General features: G+C 38.2%; 2 protein-coding genes across 3 annotated transcripts in view; both read left to right on the top strand.

Annotated features, from left to right (window-relative positions):
* The window catches only part of TMTC4 (transmembrane O-mannosyltransferase targeting cadherins 4), a 58,432-nt gene that overhangs the window by 29,943 nt on the left and 7,914 nt on the right, over nucleotides 1-20,575 (top strand). For both annotated transcript variants that reach the window (XM_075090147.1, XM_075090154.1), the window contains exons 8-16: nucleotides 3,309-3,470; nucleotides 4,224-4,426; nucleotides 6,100-6,271; nucleotides 6,356-6,487; nucleotides 15,651-15,730; nucleotides 15,904-16,011; nucleotides 16,131-16,272; nucleotides 16,932-17,046; nucleotides 17,533-17,645. In XM_075090147.1, the coding sequence (XP_074946248.1) occupies nucleotides 3,309-3,470; nucleotides 4,224-4,426; nucleotides 6,100-6,271; nucleotides 6,356-6,487; nucleotides 15,651-15,730; nucleotides 15,904-16,011; nucleotides 16,131-16,272; nucleotides 16,932-17,046; nucleotides 17,533-17,645 (1,227 nt within the window). The remainder of the gene's footprint in view (nucleotides 1-3,308; nucleotides 3,471-4,223; nucleotides 4,427-6,099; nucleotides 6,272-6,355; nucleotides 6,488-15,650; nucleotides 15,731-15,903; nucleotides 16,012-16,130; nucleotides 16,273-16,931; nucleotides 17,047-17,532; nucleotides 17,646-20,575) is intronic.
* GGACT (gamma-glutamylamine cyclotransferase) overlaps nucleotides 17,566-20,575 on the top strand; it is a 43,219-nt gene continuing 40,209 nt past the window's right edge. The window contains exon 1 of the mRNA XM_075090167.1: nucleotides 17,566-17,645. The gene's annotated coding sequence lies outside the window, so the exon portion shown is untranslated. The remainder of the gene's footprint in view (nucleotides 17,646-20,575) is intronic.

Here is a 20,575-nt window from a genome sequence, read left to right as displayed (position 1 = left end):
ATCATTTGACTGATGGACTGTTAGATGGATAAGGAATTGGCTAGATGGCTGCATCCAAAGAATTACAGTCAAAAGCTCAATATCCAAGCAGAAACCATCTGAGTGGTGTCCCTCAAGTGTCCATACTTGGACCAATACTATTTAGTACATTGTGGAATTAGTGCACCCTCAGCAAGTATGGAGATGGCACCAAGTTGAGAGCTGATACTCTTAGGGGAAGGGATGCCCATCCAGAGAGACCATGGCAAGCTTGAGAAGTGGGCCCTTGTGAACCTCACAAAGTTCAACAAGGCCAAGTGCAAGGTCCTGCACCTGGGCTGGGGCAATCCCCAATATCAATACAGACATGGGGGATGAATGGATTGAGAGCAGCCCTGTGGAGAAGGACCTGGGGATATGTGTGGATGAAAAATCAGATATGAGCCTGCAATGTGTATGTGAATGTGCCTGCGAGTCGTATCCTGGGCTGCATAAAAAAAAGCATGGCCAGCAGGTCGAGGGAGGTGATTCTCCCTCTACCCTCTGCTCTGGTGATACCCCACATGGAGTACTGCATCCAGCTCTGGAGTAGATGAAAGACATGGACCTGTTAGAGCAGGTCCAGAGGTGGGTGACAAAATGGTCAGAGGGATGGAACACCTCTCCTGTGAAGAAAGGCTGAGAGAGTTGGGGTTGTTCAGCCTGGAGAAGAGGGACCCTGGGGACACCTGATTGTAGTCTATCAATATATAGAAGTGGCCTATAAGAATGATGGAGACCTTGTACCAAAGCCTGTAGTGACAGGACAAGGGGCAGTGGTTTTAAATTGAAAGAGGGTAGATTTAGACTGGTCTTTATGATGAGGGTGGTGAGACACTGGAACAGGTTGCTCAGGGAAGTTGTTGATGCCCCATTATTAGAAGTGTTCAAGGTCAGGTTGGATGGGGCTTTGAGCAATCTTATCTAGTGTAAGATGTCCCTGCCCATGGCGGGGGGGTTGGACTAGATGATCTTTAAAGGTCCCTTCCAACCCAAACCATCCTATGATTCTGTGAAATGTGTCAGTCAAACGTTTTTCAAGGATTACTTTTTAAGCATGAAGAGCTCAAAGTGTTATGCTTCTGTTTTGTGACTTCTAAGCAGTTATGTTTGGGTGAAGAAAACATCAAATGTGCGTTTTATTTCTTCTTTTAATAGAAGTAATTAATTTTAGCTCCTGCCACTTACAAAAATCTGTTCTGCTCTTTTCATGGATGTGTATCTAATGTTTTTTTGTTTGTTTTGTTAAAAGGCTGATCTTAAATTCTCTTACTTGCAGGTTTTTTTTCTTCTCAATTGAGACAGGTTTCAGTTTCATGCCTGATTTCAGTTAACTCTGGATCAAAGGCGATATGATAATACTTCTACCACTTTTTAAATTCTGCCTTCTAAGAGATTTTGTGATGATTTGTGAAATCTGGCCTTTAACAAGCTGCATGTACTGTTAAACAAAATGAAGCCTGGGATGAGAGGTTTTGTGTACTTACTCTGTCACAAAGTAGTTATAAATTATCACCATATGGTTTTCCTTCATAGCACAATTCTCTTGCAAAAACAGTTTTTAGGAATGGTTTTCCTGTAATCCTCATGGTAGTGACTTTGTTACCGAGATGTGTAAGTTGGAAGAAACCAGTTGAGCACAAAGTCTAACTTACGTAAAATCAACATTACAAAATTCTTCATCCTTAGGTATTCAGCTAAATATCCTATGACGCCGTTGTCAACTGCAAATATTAAAAACCCATCTGAATATAGGTTTAAAACGTAACTCTTCTCTCATTTTAGAGAATAAATATCTTCAGCCAGGGCACTGTTGGATGCCTATCTTTGCAGGAAGCCTACTTGGTTTTTTTTAAGTCTTCAGAAATAACTAATATTGTTCTCCTGAATAATTATGGTGCTGCTTGCTAATCAGCATATTGCAATAATAGGTAATAATAATCAGTGTGCCAGCTCCCATGGAGGACATAGAACTGATCATGTATAACTATCAGGTAGGTTTTTAAAGGTAATGGAAGCATATCAGAGTAAGGGAGGAAGGTAGAAATAAAGGAAAACTAATACTGGAGATCACATGACCATTTGTTTTAGGATCCAGTCAACTCTTCCATGTAAAAATCCATAGTTTACTGACACTTTCATCTTCCAATGTGTGGAATGGAAAGGGAGGTGGCCCAAAAGATCTCGCATTTCAGAGAAACTCTTGTCTTCCATCTTCTGCTTCTCTAACGACTTATTGAGGCTGTGTAGAATAATTTCAACCATCAGGTTTCAGACAGGTCTAAGGCAGCCCTTCATTTCCTACCTGAGTTACCATTTGCTAGCTGATCAGGGTGTTGGAAGCTTGGATTTCCATCTCAAAGCTGTGACGGGGGTATTGTTATAGTTACTGATGATTCTCTTTCCAGTCTCTACTGGTGAAGCTTGAAGAACCTCTACAGTATGCAGTGTTTTTCTTTTCATTTATGAAACTGATGTGTGCTCGGAGAAAATGCATTATACTTCACAGCAGAAAAAATGGGAAAGTGTATCAAATTTAGCTTCTATGCCATCACTTCTCTATGTTTTATGTGAATTGCCTTCTTTACACCCTAAGTGTATGTTATGTGAGGTAAGTCGACTGAGTTAATGTAGATAAAACACAATTTTTTTAAGATCTTGGGTAATTTTAGCCTAACCGAAGTGATTTGGGTGCCTGTCATTAGCTTTTTAATCACACTAGTGAATGTGAAAATTTTAATTCAGTTTCTCATTCTTCCCAGTTTCTAACTGTGCAGTTTTCTTGTTGTATGCAGTCGTATGATTTGACCTCTAAAGAAACCTCAGTGGACAAAAACTGTCAGTGCTAAGCGGCCAACTAGATATAGCTATTTTAAAAAAAGTTCACAAAGTAAGTCCTCCATTTTAAGAAGAAAAGATAGATCAATTTAATATGCCATATACTAAAGGCTATATTCTGCTCAAATTCGCTATTAGAAATTGTTGTGTAAAATTACATCAGCTATAGAGTTACTGAGGATTTGTAGAACAGAGACTTCTTGAATAAAAAAGTTTTCTTTTGTGATTTAGAAGGAGATGAAAATGTTTGCAAAGAATATTTTGCGGTTAGTCAATGAAAGCACAGTAAAGTTTGGAACTTTCCAGTAACTGCAAAAATAAGAGAAATGTCAACTCTAATAGCAAAAATGCACAGGAATAGCCTCTGCTTTCTGAGATGGTGCCAGAAGAATGTGAATGTAGTGGGGAAGAGAAAATATAAAATGAGGTTGTTTTCTCTTTCTTTCCTGTAGAATGCTGGGCTGTTAAGAAAGGGGCTGCTTTTCAGGATAACTCTTCTGATGTCTGGAGGGGCCAGTATACTTTATATACGCTGGAGGATTATGGGCACAGGACCCCCTGCTTTCACTGAAGTAGACAACCCCGCTTCATTTGCAGACAGTCTTTTTGTGAGAGTAAGTTATGAAGTTGTTTTTTTCCGGCCAGCTCAGAACATTTGTCTTTGTCATCAAAATGAATCTTCTTTTCTGTGCTTCAAAGAAACAATAAAGTGGGCAGTCTTTGTGTTTCAAGATGTGTGATGAGTCATCTTCCCTTGTGCTGCTGTGATGATTTTCTGCAATTTTTAAAAATAGTATACCTTGTATATTCTTTGCATTCAATTTAGCATGCATTGCACACATTGAAGTACCTTTCCCTATACTTGCTACTTTTCCCATGCATGCAAGGATTTAGCTTTTGCTGGGTTTCATCCCTTTTCCACATACTGTGTTTGACTCTTCATCTGTTCTTTCACAATTGAGGAAAATAGCATAAAGTTCTGGTCTGGTGCGTTTGGAATATGTCTTGGCTTTATACCTCTGACTGCATTAAGACTCTTGGCTAAGACAGTGGGTACTGTCTTTTGACAATTTCTCCTATTGTAGGAGATTATTTTTTTTTACATATGGATATTGGTTGGACAGGACAGAATTTCATTTCCCTGCTCTGAATAGGAGAGCCACCTAGCTACGTTTAAAAAAATTTAATTTCACAGCTGTAAAATAAATGGATATGTAACGTGTTGTAGTTTAACAGTATTTAAAGCCTCTTTATTGTATAAAATATATTTTGTGATAAGGGAAATGGTAATAGAGGGAAGAACTAAAGTTGCCTCCCCCCCTTAAATTTAGTATCAAATAAATGTTTGTTTGCTTTTTGACTGACAGGCTATAAACTATAATTACTACTATTCGTTGAATGCATGGTTGCTGTTGTGTCCCTGGTGGCTGTGTTTTGATTGGTCAATGGGCTGCATACCCCTCATTAAATCCGTCAGTGACTGGAGGATAATTGCACTAGCAGCACTTTGGTTCTGCCTAATTGGTCTGATATGCCAAGCTCTGTGCTCAGAAGACAGCCATAAGAGAAGGTAAGAGACAGTGATGAGTTTTAAATATCTGGCCAGCTTGAGTACAGTATTATGTTGTTAAATCCACTAGTGATACTTTTAACAATTCAGTGGAACCAGTGTCTAGCAAATGTAGTTCAAATAAATATTTATAGCTGTCATTACAGTTTTATCCCAATTTGGGCCCATCACGGTACACTGACTAGTGGGAAACAGAGTTGGAGGAGGAGGTATGGATGGCTGCTTTATTTTGATCCTGAAATGGCATTTTGAGATCCTTAACACTGTAGGTGGTAAAAAGTAATCTCTGCTCAGAACAGAGTCAGAATTGATGTATGTTGTTGCCTCTGCTTCTTACAAGTCATCATCTCCTTTCATCATCTTCTAAAAATGGAAGGAGGTTGAAATGCTGGCCATAGCCATACAATTAAAAAATAAAATGCTGTCCCATAGTATCAACTGAGGAAACAACTTGTACTTTATCCAAAGGTACGAAAAAAGTTTATTATTAACTATTCTGTCCCACTAAGGGCTTCTGTTCAACTTTTCAGGGTCTGCTCCCTTGGATTTTATGTATAATTAATTCCTCAGTTCTTTAAAATTTTTCAGCAGCTCAATTGCAACAAGGTCATTCTGTTGTTCAGTGCAATGAATATTTTCTTTTCTGTGGTATTCTGCAGTTTCATCTCTTCCCCCTCATTCCTTCAAATGTTAACATCCCACCTGCCTTCTTTTCCTCTGTTCCCATACTTGTTTGCACAGATAAAATAATTTTGGAGAGGGATGGAATTCTTGCTACAAGTGATGTCATACTTTCTAGCAAAAAAAACACACTAAGCCTGTACTGCTGAACAGTTTTTTAGTAAAAAGTAAAGGCAAAAAGTGTAGTGAAGGCCTAGGACTCTTGGGGAGGAGAAAAGAGTAAGAAGACACCTCCACATTACAGTGTAGAGATTTATTTGTAATAAATTAGAGTAGAACACTACCATGCCTGTGGCCTTTTAACAAACACCTGACACAGACCTGGGATTCATATTCCCTTATGTCAGCTCTGTAAAAGTAAGGTACCTAGTCTCAGTTTTCTAACCTCTATATAGTCCATAGGTACCTGCTCAGGATTACTTATCCTAACATAGATACCTAAAACAAGGAAGACAAACTGCTCTCAGGAAGTGCCATTCTCTGCTGACTGTAGAAGAAGTGCAGATGGCTAACTTTCAGGTGGTTAAGCACAATGGATTCTACTATTGACATATTTGTTAGGAAAGAAAATGCTCTCTCAGTAGGACATGTACTACTGTTTCTTCTTCAGCGGTGACCTATATTTTTCCCCTGTTACCACCTTCCTAGTTCCAAAAATAGGCAGATATCTTTTACCATTACTTTTCCTGCCTGTGTATTTCAAATAGGAATTATGTAATTAATGTGTAATCAGGCTATTTTCTGGCTTGGAAGCATGAACATTGCTTTTCTGGGAATTATAACTAGGATTTTTAAAGTTCCTGATGATGGAGTGAAGTGTCAAAACCTCACTGAAACTTAATTTGGTTCTGTTATATAGCTCCCAATGGCTGCTTTTGAACGCCTAGTTCCATATGCACATCCTTCTGAAATGTTTAAATAAAGTTTATAAGTGGAAAAGGTACTTTTGTTAAGATTTGTGGTTCATTTGAGAATCTGTTTCTTGTTTGCAGAATTCTTACACTGGGACTCGGATTTCTTATTATCCCTTTTCTTCCTGCAAGTAATCTGTTCTTCCGAGTAGGATTTGTTATTGCAGAGAGAGTCATCTACCTCCCCAGTATTGGATATTGTGTTCTGTTTACATATGGATTTAGTCTCTTGAGTAAGCAAGCCAAGAAAAAGGTACTATCAAAACTGTCAGTAAAGTTGATGATGAAGTGCTTCAATTGAATGGTTTGTTTCTTAACTTGTCTCTTTTTCCTTAAGAAAATTCTTGCTGTGGCAGTACTTGGAATCTTGTTGATAAATGTTATGCGCTGTGCACTCCGCAGCAGTCAGTGGAGGTCAGAAGAACAGCTTTTTAGGAGTGCACTGTCTGTGTGCCCTCTGAATGCAAAAGTAAGTCATTCATGTGAACTTCTAATCTTTTTTTTTTTAAAGTGTTTTGAAATTTGGAATAGAGGAATTGTTATGCATAGTTAATATATTGTGGTACAGTGTTACAGTCTTGCTTGGTGCAAGAATATGACATTGGCATGTCAGACACCTAAATCACAGTGGTAGCATAGGCAAAATACCAGACAGTGCAAATTAAAATATTGTAATTCAGAACCTGGGGCTGGGAGTGGGGTGGGGAGGGAGAAGGGAGGATACACTTCAGGAAAGGCATCCAGTCAAGTTGGATGTACTGCTAATAAAATCTACTAAAACAATTGTGCATATAATTGCAAGTTATTACAATAAAATATCAAAAAGAAAGTAAGTTGTAGCAGTGTATTCACCTAAATAATGCCTATGCTGTGTTTTTAGAATCCTTTTTGTGTACCTTCCAGCGGTATATATAGCCAGCACAGCTAAGGGACAAAGCAGCGTATCATCAGTGTAACTGCAGGATGTGGGGGGTAAAATCTTTCATAGAATCATAGAATCCTTAAGGTTGGAAAAGACTCTTAAGATCATTGAGTCCAACCGATAACCTATCACTGCCAAGTCCACCACTAAACCATATCCTCAAGTACCACGTCTACCCTTCTTTTAAATACCTCCAGGGATGGAGACTCAACCACTTCCCTGGGCAGCCTGTTCCAATGCCTGACAACCCTTTCAGTGAAGGAGTTTTTCCTAATATCCAGCCTAAACTTCCCCTGGCGCAGTTTGAGGCCATTTCCTCTCATCCTATCGCTTGTTACTAGGGAGAAGAGACCAACCCCCACCTCGTTACAACCTCCTTCCAGGTAGTTGTAGAGAGCGGTAAGGTCTCCCCTCAGCCTCCTCTTCTCCAGACTAAACAACCCCAATTCCTTCAGCTGCTCCTCATAAGACTTGTTCTCTAGACCCTTCACCAACTTTGTTGCCCTTCTCTGGACACAGTCCAGCACCTCGATGTCCTTCTTGTAGTGAGGGGCCCAAAACTGCACACAGTACTCAAGGTGCGGCCTCACCACTTCTGCTCTTTTACAGTGACTGAATGGGCTACAGTCTTCAGACACGGGCATTGAGGAAAACTGCAATATTTCCTGCAAGGCTTAGTGAAGGAACAAGTAAGAGGGTGGGACTGGATAGGATGTTTCCCTGAGCTGAACACCCGTGTTCAGCATAGTTGACCAAATCTGGCCTGCGAATAGAGGTGACCTCCACAGTAGTCCTTTGACAACTGAGTGTGATCTGATGGAATATACCACAGAGCCCTGATGTTGTTTGAATTTTAGCAGAGACTCTCTTTGAAGAGCCTAGGAATAGGAATGCACAGCTTGTCAGTAAAATACATTGATGTTTTAAAAGATTAGATTTCTGTAATCTGGAGTGGTATCTAGACAATACAGATCAAGACACATGGCTTAAAAAGGAACCTGTGAATGCTCAGCTTTGCAAAGAGAATGGTAAACTTAGCATCTACTGGAATACAAATATGCAGCAGTGAGCTGTAAAAAGCATTTATAGCCCATATTTACAATACGGTGGCACCTTTCAGTAATCTCAGATTTCAATACATAGACAAAGAGCTGTTGTATTTTATTGTGTGGCAGCAGTAGGCAACCATCATCTTTTTAATGATGACCTCAGTATATCCTATCTTCTGGATGACAAATGCATACTATAAATGGAGCAAATGCAATCTGTTTCTTTGTGTGTAACTCCATCCATCTGCCATTGTAAGAGTGCTTCAGACAGATCCATGCTCTCTTTGCCTGTGCTCCAAGCTCCTTGGACACAAGCCATGTCTGGCTGGGAAGCTGTGTAGCGGTGTTCGCACAGTGCTGTGCTTGAGCCGATAAGCTGTGTGCAAGCTACTGAACTAATGCAGCTGGTTCAAAGCCAATGAGTGTACAGGGAAAATGAGCTTGTGTTTGTCAACACTGGGCCACGTAGACATGCCTGAGCTGTATTGCTGCTAGTGACAGCCTGTGCAAAAATGGAAAGCACGGTGATGTGAACAGGGAGGGTTTTGTAAGCTCACATTCCAATTTTCTAAGGAGTAACTTTGAAACCACAGTAGTAGGGAACTTTTCTAGGCAACATCATTAGACAATCCACGTGTGAGAGGCAATTTCTTTTTTTCTTTATGGACTCAGCTATACTTATTCAATTTTGACAAAGATAAACATAAAAATTGGAACTAGGTTCTGTTCTGATCTTCTGTTGTCTTGAAATTGCAGACTTCCTTCAAAAATGACTCCACAGGACTTTCAGTGGCCCATTTATTTCAGTGGGAGACTGATACAGGCCAAAAAGGGGAACACAGATAATAGCTTTTTCTTCTTGTTCTTAGAACATCTTTAATATGTGTAGCGTGGTCATGCTTTACTTCCCTTATGTAGCAGGGTTCCAGAATCTCCAGGTGCTTCCCAACTGGCAATAAAAGCTGCGGCTCCTAGTTCATGTTTTGTGGTACAGTTCTTTTCAATTCCACATTGTCTGTATGTGAACAGTGTAGAGTAAACTTACCCTAATTCTAATTAACAGATAGTTACAGAAGTGCCTTCTCTAATTTAAAGACTCATCTTCTTTAAACATCTCTTTAGATAGAGGTGTGGAAACTGCATTAAATCAAATTGTCTGGCATAGTAGAGAATCTGCCCCCTTAAGTGATGGATGCATCTGGCTCAAGAGGATGAAATTTAGGATCAACTTTTATAAATGTGACACAGTGATTTTAAAATTTACTGGGAATAATCAGGTACCATAAGAAGTTACAAAGATCTTTTGACTTTTTTTTAAGCTCACAATACAGATTTTTAAATGTTTAAAGTATTTTATATTTTATTTTAAATGTTATTTTAAATATTTCAGAAATGTTCAATATATATGTTATTATATTATTTTTTAAAAAAGAGAAAGAAAGCACCATGTTACCGATCTTGATTAAACATGTTCAGGAATGTGTCACACATTTGACGTTGCATGGTCCTGCACTTAAGTTGGTTTCAAAGGTTATTAGACTGAAAGCATAACTACTGTTGCACCATACCAGACTACTGGCTTGGATTTATCTCATTAGCTTTAGACATCTGCATCTGAGTGAGTCAGCCAGACTCTCTTTATAACTGGGGAGAAGCTGTCCCTTTTAGCACTTGGTTCATCATCACCTTGGACTACACGACTGACATAGGCCAGAACGACTGCACCCTAGATCTGTGCATTTCTCTCTGCTGATGATAAAAGAAGTCGTGACAACTAGAGCAGATGTGGATACCTAAGGTTATGTGAGATTTTGCTCTTGCCCTACTGGTGTTCACTATTTCTAGACATCGCAGTATTGCTGCTCACCTTCTGAGGTCATTAAACATCGTTTCTTTTAATTTTAAAGATTATTTCCAAAAATGCTAATTTCTTGCCATGTGATAAGTTACTGTTGGAAGTGCCAAGTTACTTTTTCTCAGCTTTTAGCAAAGCCATGGCAGTTTTTAAGACTCCAGAGATGTTTTTTTATATCTGGATGAATTCCTCTAATTGATTATCTAAATAAAATTTGCAGTTGCATTGTTAAGTACATGGGAAATAGCCACCGTTTTTCTTTTCCTAGATTTGAAATAACTGAATTTAAATGACTGTAAATTGTTAATATTTTGCATGTAATCTGTACATTCTCCTTCCTACTGGTTATTCTTACATGATAGAAATTAATAAACAGAATTTTTAAAAAGCCATTTCAGTAGCAACTTTTCTGCAATAATAAGCAAGGAAGTTATGATAGTCCCAACAGAATGTGTTACTAACCAATCTGTCTTGACATATTAAGGGTAGCAACTTTGTACTTGATGCTTTATGCAAACTGTAATTATTAGAAATACCAGTCTGTCAAAAACAAGCTATGCTAATACTGAAAGTGCACAGCAAAGTTTGTGAGATTACTTTCTATACTTTCTTAAAAGGTCATGTAAAACCTCTTTATGACAGAACAAGATTTACTGCTGTTTAAGGATTTATAAAGCTGATCTAGAGAGCATTTCCTTTAGATATTAAGAATTAGTTTCTATGCTATATATTAAAAGGGAATTATCTTCTGCGGATTTACCTTCAGTGCTGTGAGCTATGTTTATAGGGGTTATCTGCAGTGTTTTGCCACACAGACACCATTTTTGTTATAATTTCTTTGTATACAAGTAACAGTCGTGCAGAAGAACCTTTAGACAACATTTGCTGCACAAACCAAATGTGAAGAACAAAAAGGCTTTGTTTTATTATTACTTAGAAAACAGAATTTCAGTAGTACAGGAAAGAGAAAAGTGTTTGATGAAAGAAGCTGGCATTGAACAGAAGCATCTGCATGTTTCTGTAGAAATGTTGACATCTGTGCTTTGCTGCCATCCTTCTCAGCAAATGTTCATATTTGCTGAAAAGGTGATTATAAGCAGCTAGGAAGAGAGAATAAAATACTTGGTAATAGTAGTGCTCCAACTGAGGGGTGTACCTCCTAGAAGATGATACTACATTTCAATTTCTTCCTACACTGCTTTGAGAAATAAAAACCAAAAAATTGGTTTGACAGTAATTTTGTTCTTGTTCAGGGAAATATAATTTTTTCTCTCTTCCTCATTTAAGTACCTGTGCTCATTTAAACACTTAAATAAGAGGTTAAGCACTGTGTCTGTCTAACATAGAATAATCTACAGTGCTTTTGTTTTTGTGTACTGGCTTCTTAGGTTGATTTGCGGTATTGCAAACATAGAGCAAATTCTTTGGCTAGGCTATGGTGCCATGGTTATGTTAACTTTAAACAATGCATGCCTGTTGACATCAACTAAGTTCTGTCCTAGGGGGTTTTTTACCTAATTGCCCAGATTTTGAAGAACACTGTGTTGTTATGCATCCTTAAGAAATGCTTCTTTTGGAGCTATTACTGTAAAGTAATGACCTGTTTAAGATTGATAAAGGAGCATGTGGTCATAATGTAATACATCATTTCCAGTTAATATCTATCTATAATCATTTAATAACAAAACGCTATGTCTGCTTTTAAATGTTTAATCAGGAAAGGAGAATCCTCTCCCCCAGGCTGGCATGCACAATATCTGTCAAAGGCAGAAAAACCACATCTCTAGAGAGGAAATTTAAAACATCACACTGGCCCCTCATTTTTAAGGGCCAGATTCTTCCCACCCATTGGTATATAGAAAGTACCTGCGTCCCCATGTTGTGCAGACAGGGGCCATGGGAGAAGTCAAGGAGAGTTACAGCCTTGTGCTTAGCAGAGGGCAGATAGCTATTGTAGGCCTGGTTTGGGGGAGCAGACGTAAAGGCTGATCTTCGCCTTTATGTTACCCACCTAGCTGACCAAGGCAAGCCAGTCAATGTGATCTTTTTGGATTTCAGTAAAGCTTTTGATACTGTCTCTCACAGTATCCTCCTGGACAAAATATCCAGCATACAGCTGGATAAACATGTAATGCAGTGGGTGAGCAACTGGCTGATGGGTCGGGCTCAAAGGGTCACAGTAAGTGGGGCTACATCAGGCTGGGGGCCAGTCACTAGCGGAGTTCCGCAGGGATCCATCTTGGGGCCAGTACTTTTTAATCTCTTCATAAATCACTTGGATGCAGGCCTTGAAGGAATACTAATTAAGTTTGCTGATGACAGAAAATTAGGAGGAGCTGTTGACACTCTTGAGGGTAGAGAGGCCCTGCAGAGAGACCTGGAGAGCTGGGCAATCACCAACCGCATGAAGTTTAACAAGAGCAAGTGCCGGATTTTATACCTGGGGCATGGCAACCCTGGATGTACATACAGACTGGGGAACGAGAGGCTGGAGAGCAGCTCTGCAGAGAGGGACCTGGGGGTTCTGGTCAATGGCAAGTTGAACATGAGTCAACAGTGTGCCCTGGCAGCCAAAAGGGCCAACCATATTCTGGGGTGAAGCAAGCACTGTATTGCAGCTGGTCGAGGGAGGGGATTGTCCCGCTCTGCTCTGCGCTGGTGTGGCCTCACTTCACTGTGTGCAGTTTGGGGCGCCACAGTATATTAAGGATACAAAGCTACTAGAGAGCGTCCAGAGGAGGGCCTTGAAGTTGGTAAGGGGTTTAGAGGAGAAACCATAGTAGGAGCAGCTAAAGTCACTTGCCTTGTTCAGCCTAGAGAAGACAAGACCTCATTGCGGTCTACAGCTTCCTCACAAGGGCAGGAGGAGGGGCAGGCGCTGATCTCTTCTCTCTGGTAACCAATGACAGGACCCAAGGGAATGGCAGGAAGATGTGCCAGGGGAGGTTTAGATTGGATATTAGGAAAAGGTTCTTCACCCAGAGGGTGGTGGAGCACTGGAACAGGCTCCCCAGGGAGGCAGACATGGTGCCAAGCCTGAGGATATTCAAAAAGCACTTGGACAATGCCCTCAGAGATATGATGTAAATTTTGGGGAGGGACAGGAGCTGGACTCGATGAATCTTGTGGGTCCCTTCCAACTCAGGACTTTCTATGATTCTATGATTGGCATCTCTCTGTCATGGCCAGTGAAGTGAGACACACAGCTGTATGGTGAAAGTCACCTGCACCCCTCAAATGATTGCGTGTGCCTGGAAACCTACGGTGTATTGTAATGTGTTGTAAAGCTACTTTTGTCACTGAATATTTGTGGTAGGCTGAGGGGTTCTTTGTTATGTTTGTTTTAGTCCTTCCTTCCCTTCCTTTCTCCTCTGTCACCACCATATTAAGAGGAGCTAAGGCTACAGTTTCACTTGGAGAAAATTAGGAAACCAACATACAACCAGAAACTCTTCATTTTCAGGAGTCTTGTATAGACATATTGTTTCCTTTCAGACAGAAGCTGTTTCTGAGGACAGAGAAATACACTATCAAAAATGCTAATAGTTCATTTAAATAGTTTAGCTATCAGTTTTAATAGACTACAGTACACCTGTTTAGTTCAGTTGACAAAATAAATTTACATGTACACTTAATATTTCATTTGATGTTTTGACTTGAGAGAATTGATATCTCTCAGGTTTCTGCAGTCTGCACAGTTCTGTTTACATGAGAAGAATATTTTTTCTGCTGCTTTTGAGATAGAAATGGGTATTAAGACATTCCATGCTTTTAAAAACTGAGAAAAATGGAATCAGACGGTGAAATGCTGTTTCTGAACTTAAGACAGCTGATGTCTGAAAGACTGAGTATACAAAGTTTATTCTCATATGCTCTGTCCCCAGTCTTTAATCAGATTTCTTCTTTCAGTAATGCTTATGACTTCTGTAAAACTTACTCAAGAAAGAAGTTTAATCAGGTTAATGTAATCTTGTTTGCTGAAATTGAAATGTGAAGTCAGGTATTTTAAGGGCTAATACACATTATTGAGTGAAATCTTTCCTTATTTTTGTGTTTTGCTGTGATTTATCTTTTATATGGAAATACAGCAAAGTTTAATAACCTAATCTGCTCTGAATAAATTTTGAGTCTGTAAACTTCAGCACTTATAATCAGAGCAATCCAGTTTGGTAAGACTGTTGCAGTGTGCTGAGAAATTATTGGAAGAGATATACCTCTGGAAGAGGTATTCGGTCCTAAGAAACATCTTTCGGGATGTATCATTTTACTTTAATTACTCCTGGGAAAACAATGCTATTCTGTTGGGTTTTTTTTTTTTGACACAGTCAAGTGATCTTTATGAATGGCTATGTCTTGATATAAATGCACCATTCCATTGCTTCTTTGGCATGGACCTTGTCGTGTTTTTATGAATGTTCAAAAGAAGTGCCTGGATCTTTTTTTTTTTTCTTGGAAACTGTGATTGAACTGCTTTTATGGGATGCTGAATTGGTGTGTTATTTTATATCTTACAGCCTGCAGAGCTGCTTCTGTGTATGCTTAGTAAGCTTTATAGCATCTTTGCTGTCTGTAAAACCAGTGAAACTATTCTTTTCACCTGTTCTAGAAAGCATGGAAAATGTTCTTAACTTTATTTGTTGATGGTGTGTTACTGCATAGTCACAGCCATATACAGATGGAATTCAGCAATTAAATACCATAACAATTAGGTTCAAACGTAATTGTTTATGCTGGATCAATAGGTCCCAGGTATTGTGCCAAATACAATTAGGATTTTTCCTTTGATGGACACATGAGTTAAAATCCTTTTATGAATGTAGAAGGTGAATTAGAGTTATCTAAATGCATTACAAACCTATATTTTGTACTTCAATCTAAAGTAATTCCTGCATAGTGTTTTTGAAAAGATTTAAATTAGATTTTCAGAGTAGGGAAGAAATTACAATGTGTGTTTGTTTTAGATGAAGTATATACAATTTGATTTCAAATAGTAAGGTAATTTAAAGAATGAGTTCAGATCTAGTTGTTGAAAAGTAATATTTTCAGGAATCAGTACTCACAGTCTTCTGAGGTTAGTCTTAAAGTAGGATTTGAGATGTCTTCCAGCTCAGATTTGTCCTGAAATATAGTTATTCCTATCTAATCCTTGCCATAAATTCAGATGATGCATATTCTTCCCTGTAGTTGTACCTCAAAGCTTTAGATCCTTCCTTTATTCTCCACTTTTTAACAGTCTCCAACATGTTGCCTTACACATTATTTTTATTTCAGAAATGCTGTTTGGTGTGTTTTTATCCCAATACAATAGTAGTGTATGTTGTTTTTTGTTTGTTTTTTGAAATATGGAGCTTAGTTTTTCTGTTAATGTTGAATTTCTTCCAGTTTGTGCTATAGTGAAAGCAAAGTTTAATCAACAATTACAATGCTGTAGTGTTTCTTCTGCTATGATGGATTTGATTGAGTCAGACTTTCTTTCACTGATCTGACAAATAAAATGAAGAGCAGGAGGTCGCAATATAGTCAGTCTTGTGGAAAGTGTGGTGACCTCATTTATAAAATCAGGAAGATAATAATCTTTCTTAAATAGCTGGAACAGGTAAGCTGATGGATTAATTTATTCCTCAGATTTTGTCTTGCTGTCTTCACTGTATGTATTGTCCTAACTTAAGTATCTACCTACAACAAAAGCCAGCAGTGAATGACACAAGTGCTGACTGTATCTGTTTGGAGTATGAATTTTAGCAAGTTGGCTCCACAGAGTATCTGACTGTATAGCATCTGGTAGAATGTTCATCTGTGTTTTCAGGTGCACTACAATGTTGGGAAAAACCTGGCTGACAAAGGAAATCAAAGTGCTGCAATCAAATACTACAGAGAAGCTGTAAGGTATTAGGAATTTTACTGCTTTAATGAACTATCCTAAAATTGCTTTCATGTTTAACATGAAGAAAATGCTTAGGTATTCATTTTTGTGGTCTGCAGCATTGCAGAGACAGTAATTTGCATATAGTAATGCATGTCCCATACATAATAATAATCTCTTAAATTTCAAATTTTAGGTTGAATCCTAAATATGTACATGCCATGAACAACCTTGGAAATATTCTGAAAGAAAGAAATGAGCTCCAAGAAGCAGAGGAGTTGCTGTCCTTAGCTGTACAAATACAGTAGGTTTAGAACAATGCTAAGCAGTGTTTTGCACCAACTGAGCAGAAATGATACAATAGGATCTTGTGTTCCAAATGCTCAATTGTCCTCTCTCTTGGTTTTCTTCCCAATTTGCCAGACCTGATTTTGCTGCTGCATGGATGAATCTAGGAATAGTACAGAACAGTTTAAGAAGGTTTGAAGAGGCAGAGCAAAGCTACTGGACAGCAATTAAACACAGGAAAAAATATCCAGATTGTTACTACAATTTAGGGCGCTTGGTAAGTGCTTTTGAATAAATGATGGCTATAACAGTAATCTCTCTCTGTGTGTGTATAATTCCACTGAACTGTTAAATGCTGATAGTTATTTCAGTTTGCTTGATTTGTAGTTCAGGGTGATTTCCTATTTTCAGTAGCTTTTCGTATTGCTTTCCTGGTATACTTCTTTCCATACAACCTTTGGTAGTCCTACTTTTTCATATAGAGAGGTATAAAAGAAAAATAGAGATTGTGGTCTTTTGCTTAAAAGATATTATTAATCATTTCCCAATATTAGACTGTTTTGCAGTCATTAGTATAGTGTTAGGTAGTAGAACTATGCCAAAAAAATTATCTTTAGATTCTTGGAAACATTTATATTAAATATTTACTTATTGTCTTGTGTGGATTTCTAAATCATATGCTGGTTTTCCTCCCTATTGTATTAGTACATGCATATTTGAAAACAAGCCTGGGTCTCAGAGAAAAGCAGGGTAAAATTAGTACATAGCACTCTATCTTCCATACTACCCTAGTATTCTTTTTACATTTCTTATTTTTGTCTATAAAAACAAGTTCTACTAGAATGGAGTGAAACAATAACAACTCTTTAGTGCCTTTAGTGCATGATAAAGTAAAGCAAATCAGGGTGAAATCACTGAGTTTTTCTTTCTTCTTAGTACGCAGATTTGAATCGCCATATAGATGCATTGAATGCATGGAGGAATGCTACAGTTCTGAAACCAGAGCATAGTTTGGCTTGGAACAATATGATTATATTGCTTGATAACACAGGTATAAGCCCATTTATATGTTTTAATGAATAATTCATTGTCTTGCAAAACTTAAAGCTTTATCTGTATTTATCAAAAAGGAGTTCTGCCTCTTCTTTGGCTACCCAGACACTCTCTATAAATATAAGAATACCTTCCGACTCAATAGTTTTAAAGCATCACTTGAAATCCAGCCCATAAATTGAATTTCTGTTCCTTATTTGAAATGCCATAATTGTGCAAGCATGTTTGTATTATAGACCAAACTTCAGAACATTTGAATTGTGCTTTGTTGTTCTTCTGAAGGTGTTACCTGTTGAAAACAAAATGGAGGTTTTCTGTTGTCTCGTTTGGTGCAGTTTTACATTAATGTGTGTGTGATACCTGGTTTTCTTTAAAAATGTGTGTAATCAGCTAGTCATACAATATGTGTGCTTGCAGCATGAAAAGTAACTAATAAGGCTGTGTTAAAAGATGCCTTTTCTTTTTCCACTACGTGGGCTCCCAGGCAATCTAGCTCAAGCAGAAGCAGTTGGAAGAGAGGCCCTGGAATTAATACCTAATGATCATTCCCTTATGTTTTCATTGGCAAATGTACTGGGGAAATCACAAAAATATAAGGTAGGTAACTAGAGCCTTTTGAGTGTTGGTTTTGTTTTGTTTTGGGTTTTTTTTCCTGTGTAAACTGTGTAAGTTTCTGTAGAAAGTGTTTGAGGAGGTCGTTATGGACTATGACTTGGATAATCAGGTTTCAATGCCCATTTCTGTCACAGTATGGCTATGTGATTCTGGCCTCATTTCATCCCACCTTATTTTAGATGCCTGTGTTAGGAATGTTGCTGCCCTAAACTATGTCAGTGGTCAATGGAGAGAAATAGGCTCCTAAGCACACTAGAGGGCAGTTAGGGTCTTGTATTGCTTCACTGGCAATGGAGCCTGCTCTGATTTAGAGGCCTGGGTTCAGGAACTAAAATTAGAGGCAATATGCTAGTCCTTGAGCTTTTTGTATGTAAAGGTTTACCATTACCTGATATGAATTCTAGCCTCTTTGCCACAGGTGCTATCTAAAATAGAGATATTACAGATTTGCTAATCCCAGATTGAGGATGGTATACCTGGGTAATCCCAGAATGTTATGAGGAAAAAGTCCATGCATTGAGCCATGTATTGAACTTTCTCTTGGATGCATGCAGTGGACCAGCCTGCGAGTGGCACCTCAGCATTAGTTACTTATATTTACAAGCAGGAAATGTAGTGGAACTGATGAGAATGAGTTATTTTCCAAAAGGGTTGCATGAGCTGACAGAGAATAAATCACAGTCAATATATTTAGTTGTTTTACTTGACTCCATAGTCACTGATTTATGTATGTGACAGGGACAAATTAATAATCAAGAAAGTTTTTTGTATTCCTCAGAAAAACATCATTTCCTGAACTATTGCTTTGGGGGGATTTTGATGGCTTTTTGATAGTGATGATGTTAGCAGCACTGAAGGAGCATCCTCAGTATATGCAAAGTAAAATGTTATGATGTTCAACTTCTCAAAATAGATACATTTTTCCACCAATTACTTTGTCCACTTAAATTTCTACAGTCCTGTTCAGCTGTGGAGTCCTGACCTGTCCACATGTGAAGCCAAGGGCCTGTGACAACCCAGCACTTGCTTTCATTTGTGTTAGTGATGCCACATTCCATGTTAGTTAAACACCCCCACCCCCTACCCCCCTGTTACTGTTTCTCCAGACTGGCTGGGGTTTTTTTTCTGTACACTCTCTTTCTTTTCTCTCTCCACCTGAGACTGTTATAAAATATATTTTTTAGGTTACTTTTTAAAAAGTTCCAGAAGGATACAAATTAACATCCAGAATGTATAAGGGATGAGATTATGGAGGAGGTAATTGCTAGGGATATTTTGGTGAGTCATGACTGTGAAAGAATAGAGGGTTGTATAGTTATTCATCAAGAAGAGTATGCAGCATGACAGAATAAAGAGCATTTATAATGAAATAAGTAGAAAAATAAGTTGAAAACAAGCTAGAAAACTTTTCCAGGTGTAAGAGAAACAAGTCTGTTTTAATGGATTTAAGAAATAAAAAAGGAGGTAGTGATTTTGATTACTAGCTCTAAAGGTCATTATACTGCAGGGGAATGTGTTGGAGACAAAGTAGAAATGATAGTAGGGGAAAATGAAGCTTTCAAGTCAGCATCCTGAATAAAGCAAAAGGAGCAGTGGAGCCCAGGGAAGAAAACAGGGAGCCAGTGAGCATTTAATAGTTTGATATGGAGTAGTAGGTTTGCGTATAGCAAAAAAACAAACTGATAATTTGAAATTGGCAGGTTATAACAGGTAGAGCAAAGTAAGAAATTGGAAAGTGGGCTCACTTAGAAAAGGTTATGATCTCAGTAGCTGTATCTTGCATCGCCTGGAAAGAGGAGATACAAGATTTTTTAAGCGGGAGAATGCTAAATTACAATAAAATAGTGGACAACTCAGATTTCTTGTCTACCTCCTCACCATGTACAGAGAAGTGGATGGCTCTTTAAGGATTTTTATTGAGTGTTCAGAATGGGAAGGGAGGAGAGGGGGGATGGAGACTGTCAAGGTGATAGAGGCAATTTTCAGAGGGATGCCTGGCTGTGTCTGATGTGTTGTCTAACCTCAGGCATTTCATTTATTAGGTTACTTGTTATGTGCCTGTATAAAAGTTGTTACTGTATTGGCTCTGTTGCCATAAAGTAAGATTTGTTCTGGGATTTTTTGTTATCTCTTATTTTAAAAGACATTGACTCTTAAAGGTTTTACTGTGTTAGGAGATATTTCCTTCCAATAAGCATACAATATTCTCCTTCTGTTTCAAATGCACTTTGATCTTCAGCAGAAGATGGTTTCCTAAGTGACCAAAAAAAAAAAAACCAACCCTTTATGATTTCTGTTTGTATCTACTCATGAATGATTTATTGTTCCAGAAATAAGAGCACGTCAAGGATGAGCTGTTTTGGTGGTTTTGTTTTGTTTTTTAATTAACTTCTGTTATACCAAGTTAGAGTTCTCCATTAAATGCTTGTTCTTGTCTCAATGGAGGAAGAACCAAACTATCTTTAGTTCTTTGAAAATAGGTATGCTGTATTTCTGTTATGTATACATCTATGCTTTTTCTGTAAAAAGTACAATAAATCAAAACCATTCAGCATTTTTTGTATTTGAAATAAAGCCAGACTACAATTTTGTGTTGTGGTCTTGGCAGCACATGGAATGCAGTGTGCTTACCCAAAGCCTTGCAGTGTGCAAGTTTCTTGGCAACACTTTAAGATTTGGCAAGATAGAGCAATTTGAAATATCACCGGATGTACTGGAATGTATATTTACTCCATATATCTACAGTAATATGAATATGATGCACCTTAAATAGCCTTTAATAAGCCAATATGCTTCTACTAGCTGCTGAGCAAAGCAGTGATGTTAAAAATATTTTCATGTAGCTGAAGATGTATTGTAATGGCAGACAACTCTAAGAATCTATTTCATTAAATATTCTGGGAATGCATTGC

Source organism: Phalacrocorax aristotelis, chromosome 1 (assembly GCF_949628215.1).
Source record: "Phalacrocorax aristotelis chromosome 1, bGulAri2.1, whole genome shotgun sequence".
Classification (NCBI taxonomy): Eukaryota; Metazoa; Chordata; class Aves; order Suliformes; family Phalacrocoracidae; genus Phalacrocorax; species Phalacrocorax aristotelis.
Note: the sequence above shows the minus strand (reverse complement) of the source record. Positions and strands in the feature narration are given on the sequence as shown.